The 6,189-nt window shown below is 31.6% G+C and overlaps 1 protein-coding gene across 1 annotated transcript in view; it reads left to right on the top strand.

The window, feature by feature from the left end:
- Positions 1-754: 754 nt before the first annotated feature.
- Positions 755-6,189, top strand: part of LOC106685039 (transmembrane protein 245) — a gene marked incomplete in the record, with an annotated part of 23,231 nt that continues 17,796 nt past the window's right edge. The window contains 6 exon segments of the mRNA XM_024359454.2: positions 755-1,808; positions 1,896-2,097; positions 2,172-2,224; positions 2,302-2,333; positions 4,727-4,842; positions 4,927-5,051. Coding sequence (XP_024215222.2) covers positions 1,284-1,808; positions 1,896-2,097; positions 2,172-2,224; positions 2,302-2,333; positions 4,727-4,842; positions 4,927-5,051 — 1,053 coding nt within the window.

Genomic DNA, 6,189 nt, shown 5'->3' with positions numbered 1-6,189 from the left:
CTATTCCTATATACTTTTTGCCATTGAGCCTTACTATTCCTATATACTTTTTGCCATTGAGCCTTGCTATTCCTATATACGTTCCTTTCTCATACATTTCTGATGGTATATATTCTCTCCATTTATATATAAAAGTTTGATTTACTCTTATAGTTTTCATTTTCCTATATTTATTTTATCCTTCATTTTATTTGTTGTTTTCTTATATTAAGGTTTGTTATTTTCTTGTTGTACTATTATTTTTCTTTCTTTTTTCATTATTCTATTTATAATGGTTATATATTTCTTTTTATTTAGCCTTGATGAAGGCCATAAATTTAGCATGAAACTTTGGCACTTAAAAATACAAAATGAGTAAAAAAAAAGTTTTTTTTTATATTTTGTTTTTTCTTCATTGACCATTCCTTATGTTAAATCTAAGGTTAACAAAACACACAGCATTATTAAATCAAGTTAGGTTCTTCCTTAAGTCTCCTTTTAGAGGAATCATTCTCTAAATTATCTTTGAAGGTGAAAAATCCTTCCTACTTTGTTTTCAAATACCACAGTTCTTTTAGGATTATTTGATTTTTAATTATAATAATGTCTCATTAATTAATTTTTTATAATGACAAATTAATGTTATCTCAAAAGAAATATTTTATTTTAATTATTTTAAGATTAATGCACAGCTTGGACGAAAAAAACAAAATATACAAATTATGATAAGTAATATCAAAACATTTCTTTTAAAGGCGTCTGGCAAAGATAAGTGGTGAACCTTTATTAATTGCAACCTAATTAATTTAATGTTTAGATTAAGTTCTAGGTCAAGGGATCTCGGAATATCATTTCATCATTTTTCTCACTGATTTCATTCTCTTGGAATTTGGATTTGGTTACGGAGCAAGGAACAAGTCTCAACTCGGTGGCCGTTATTGATGTAATAGCGCGAGTTACGGCTTATCTGTACACATTATGATGGAAATCCTAAAAATTATACTTTTGTTATTAAAAGAGAAGGTTCTAGATTACGAATGTTTGAGAATATGTTAATCATTAAAAATGGAAGAGTTAAGAATCAGAAAATTGTGTATCTGGATAACTTAAAGAGCTGTTAAATTAAAAAAAAAAAATGAGTAGCGGTTACTGTTTAAGAAGCAGTTACATTAGCCTGTAACCGGTTGGGAGGTTATACAGGGAACCAAATGTCATAGCCTATCCCCAGTCTGTCAAAGGCCTTCGAGCCTGTTGATAGTTAATTTAAAAATACGAATGAACAGTCAGCAATTATTTTATGAAATATGGAGGCGAGATACAAAAAGAAGAGCATCTTCTCCATGGGAGGGATTTTGGAAAACCTATCATCAGAAACAGATAATCAATTTAAATTTGCCATGTACAATGGTCTTGCAACTATTGCAGTTTTATTGGCAATGGTCGTTACTTATGGCGTTTATTGTATTTTGCAACCGTTCATAAAACCATTGGTATGGGCTTTGATTTGGGGTTCTGTCTTACATCCCTTCAAGCAAATTATATCCGATAAAGTAAGGACTCAAATAACTAAATTAGAAAGTGATTCCAAACCTATATCATTAAATGTCATTTGCATACCATTTTCATTGATTTCTACTGCTTCCGATGGATTGGGCAATGGTTTGTTAGAACATAAATGGTTATTGATAAAATCAGTAGGTAGTGTCTGCTCTGCTATCTTGCTATATTTTTACACTCCCCAATTCATTATTCAATTAAACAGCATATTTTTTAATTTTAGTAAATTATCGCTTTTCCTTTTGCTGGATATCTTTGATTATAGTCCTGTGGTAAGTATTAATTGATTCAGACAAAACATAACTTTCTCAGTGATTTCCTCTTAGTTTCAATATTTAATATTGTACTTTTTATTCCAGTTTATTGCAGTGGTTATTTTGTACATTTCTTGCCTTATATTATTTTGGCAGCCAGGGACTGAAATTTATTTCTATGGGCTTAATATAATTTTATGGATTGCTACCTCTGCCTGGTTTTCAAATTTTTTTGGGTACTTAAGACTGGCACTGTTTGTATTTTTGCAGTTTATACCTTTCAGTTGCTGCCTATACAAAATATCAGGTTAGTACATTATCTGATTTAAGATAATAAACATTTTTACATATTTTGGTTGTAACCATTTTTCATATTTGTAGGTTATTGTGATGAAAATGTTCAAGATGAATCACCTGCCATGAATAGTGATAAGGTTGATACTTAATATGTTATTTAATGTAATTATTTAATTTTTATTTAACTATTCCTAAATACTGTTCTGTTCTGCAGGGTTGTATAACAACTTCTGACCATATTTCCAGGTAAATATATTTATATTTTGTCACTTTTGTGATTATAAATATGTTTTGGCAATTGAAGAATAGGTCAAAGATACTATTCAGAGAAAAACTCCTATTTTTGAAGAAATCCTTCTAGTTTCTATATTTCACTAATAAAGTGCACAGAATGAGATGAGATTATAGCAGATCTTGAAATGTTTTTGTATACCTTTTCTTAACTTACCAACATGTTTTGATGAATCTATTTATATATTTTTCACCAATGCCCTGGCCATTAGGTAATGTGAGTGTTCGCTGTAGTTGGAAGCAAGCCATACCTATCTTTCAAACCACTGCTGCAATCAAAACAATTTATAATATTTTTTCATGAGCTATGTACTCAGCCTGGTTCTTCTTTTAGTTCATCCATCGTCATTTTCTATTCTGTCTTGCAATCTCATTGGTGTAGCTGCTTTTCTCCTACCCAGGGATAAGTGAATGGAGCCAATTTCTTCCTTCCACCCATACACAAAGGCCTTATAGTATGGGTGGTCATTAGCTAAGAGAGATCACTCTTTGTCAAAACACATAGCCCTGTCTCCCTCATCAACTTGATTAACATAAAGCCCTGTCTCCTTCATCAACTTTGCCCTAAATATCTCATAAGTGGTATGACATGCTCGGTAGTCTCTGGAACCCAACAACTAGGGGCATAAGGGGTTTCTGTTTTTGCTTAGAAACCCCCTTGTTCCGTGAGGAGCTGTGAGACCCAGTTGTCCGGAGAGATGAATTTAATCAAGAAAGATAGACACATTTCAGATTTACAAAATTTATACACCTCTTACTTTTTTTTTGTAAATTTATTTTTACAAAATGCCATGAATGTAGGTCAGTTAGCTTCCTGACCATTTCTATTGGTTATTTACATAGGGTACATAAGTCCCTTTATTTCAAGATTTGTGAACTAATTTTATTATTTAGTAAATCGATTTTTTGTTTGAGATCTGTGGGAGGAGCCATGTGTCAAGAAAAATAGATTTTGACATATTTAAGCAATAGTAGGGAATACAATTTGGTAAAACGGATGCCATTATTATATTTATCCTCCACTTTAGGTCAAATCAGATAAGGTGTTTTTTGAAATTTAACTTTCAAAGAAAATACATTTGTGCATGTGTATGTAAAAGTAGTCAGTGGAATTTGATAAAATAGATAATTAAGTACCAACCTGCAAAATTCCTGGCAGAATCAACCCATAGGACAGCTCTGTTTCACTTTACCAGAGCATGTAGGTTGACTTTGCATGACACAGGTCCTAGCAGCAGTGGTTCCTCTCAACCTTTTCATGCAAGATGTGACCAAATATGTGACCTTTTAAAGAGAGAAGGCTCAACAAGATTCTCAGAAAATCTTAGGATGAGGATTGACCAAAAACCCAACAATCATCTGAGCGAATACAATTGAGGAGTGTGGAAGATAATGAGTGATGATACCGAAAGAGAGTACTCTTAGAAAATACTTTCAAACCGTAGAATCTCGGCTGCAGGCCAAATGGGTCCTCCTGAACTATTGGATTTCACAATTCCTCACGGAACCTGGGGGGTTTAGAGGCAAGCTACATATACTTGGCCTGAATATAGACCCCCTATACCACACTTGTGGTGTCCCGGAAACTGTTGAGGACCTTGTGTTGGTTTTGAGGGTTTAAAGGCAAGGATGATAAAAACCATGGGAATTTACATTATCACGGAGGAGAAATTGTTGAATGAGGGAAACTTTCCGTGATTCAAGGATTTCATTTATTCGTGGAAGACAGTGGTGGATCCAGCTCATTTCAACCTTGGAGGTCGAAGAAGGAGAGAACCACTGCTAGGGAGAGCACCGGAAGATGGAAGCAACCTCTGCTGAGAATTTAAGAAGATAAATTAATGTTAAGAGATTAAATTCCTTGAACTAAATTAATTGCAGCAGTATGTTTTTACCCAGTCATGCATTACATCCCACTACTTACTGCAAACTTCCACATTGCCCAAAAGGCAGGGTAGGGTGGAAAATAAAAATCCCTGAAAATTTCATCAAAATTAGCTTATCGGTTGTAGGTGTTATGCCCCCTACATGAATTTGATTACAGACAGACATGGAACCAAATATGTAAGCTTTAATGTTTCATATCCATGAAGAATATGGGAACATAATAGTTTTGTAAACTTTAATTTTTAACTTTCTGGAAGTAAAGTGCATAATAAGTAATTTTGTAACTGAAGTAATAAGTGTTATCTGCCTTTAATCCAAGATTAAAGTTGAGTTGATGAGTCTTCCATTCCTCTTCACTTTTCTCTTGTCATCATTAATTAGTAGTCATTTTTGTCACTTTTGTTTTAATGTTTTCTCTCATTATTTTACTATCTTTTTGTTATTATTTCATTTTTTTGCAGCATGCAGGTGATAAGATGGATAAGTTATGCTTGTTTTTGCATTGTCGTAATCAGCATTCCATCTTTCCTTTATATTGTTTTGATATTATTAGCTGTCTACGTTTTAAAATATATTTGTAAGTTTTGGTAAAATTTCTTTTTTTTATTATTTTTACTTTTTACTTAGAATACATCATTTTTTTAATATTTTGTTATTTCAGATTTCACTTTTGGAATAGCTGATGTATTAAAGATGCAGTATGAAATGATTAAAGAGAACGTTAGCTCTTGGTTTATTCAAAGAAAGAAGATTTTATATCCAGCACCATTAAATGATACTTTTACGGTATTTTATTTTTTGTTATAAAATTGTTCATAAGGCTTTACAGGATTCAATTTTGATAGCTAGTGTTCAGGGAAGAATTTTTCGGTTCCCCTAAACGTTAAAAATTTGCAAATTCAAACTTTTTTATTATCAGTTGAAAGGAATATGGTCTGGGTGCGGTCAAAAAAACTCAAATAGTAGAATTATACTATTTTATTGAGCCAACGTTTCGCCCCACGTTGCAGGGCTTCGTCAGGGCTAAAAAAGATACAAACACATGGTCACAAAAGGAAAAAAAAAAAAAAGAAGAGAAAAAAAAACATAAGTGTAAAATAATACCCCTGTTATTTTACACTTATGTTTTTTTTAAGGGGTTTTATACCCCTGTTATTTTACACTTATGTTTTGTTTTTTATTTCTCTTCTTTTTTTTTCCTTTTGTGTTTGTATCTTTTTTAGCCCTGACGAAGCCCTGCAACGTGGGGCGAAACGTTGGCTCAATAAAATAGTACTATTCTACTATTTGAGTTTTTTTGACCGCACCCGGACCATATTCCTTTCATCTATATACGGTCAATCAATAATCTTCCAGTTTTTTATTATCAGTTTAAACCACCCATTCATGCTTCTAAACACATTTTTTTAAAAAAAGAAATGGGATGTTATAACTACCAATAATAAAACATGGATTATAGGATTCTGTATATTGTTAAAAAAAGTTGTAAATCTATTTCTATTGATTCTAGTCCTGATGTTTTAAAGAAAATTAGAACAGTTATCAGTCATTTAAACTAATATTTCCCCTTGACTGTCCATGGTATTACTTACTCTATGTTACATGGTGTTACTCTATGTCACATGGTATTACTCTATGTTATTCTATGTTTGGCATTATGCCAATTATATTTAAGTACCAAATATAATTTCAAAACAATGTAAATTTTCTCACTTATTTGGAATAAAAATTAATTAGTGATTAGATAACTGCATAGGTATGTATATAAAATATAAAAGGGCTAATATATACTTCTAATTTAGTATAATTTTTCATTAGTGCTCTAGTATATCTGACATAAAACAGTTTTTTTTAACTTTTTTCCAAAATAAATAACCCACAAAATTAAGTTGAGGAATAGTGAGTTTATACATTGATATTTTAT

Source organism: Halyomorpha halys, unplaced genomic scaffold (assembly GCF_000696795.3).
Source record: "Halyomorpha halys isolate HHAL.00 unplaced genomic scaffold, Hhal_1.1 Scaffold652.1, whole genome shotgun sequence".
NCBI classification, from domain to species: Eukaryota; Metazoa; Arthropoda; class Insecta; order Hemiptera; family Pentatomidae; genus Halyomorpha; species Halyomorpha halys.
The sequence above is the reverse complement of the archived record's forward strand: the minus strand, read 5'-3'. Positions and strand labels throughout refer to the sequence as shown.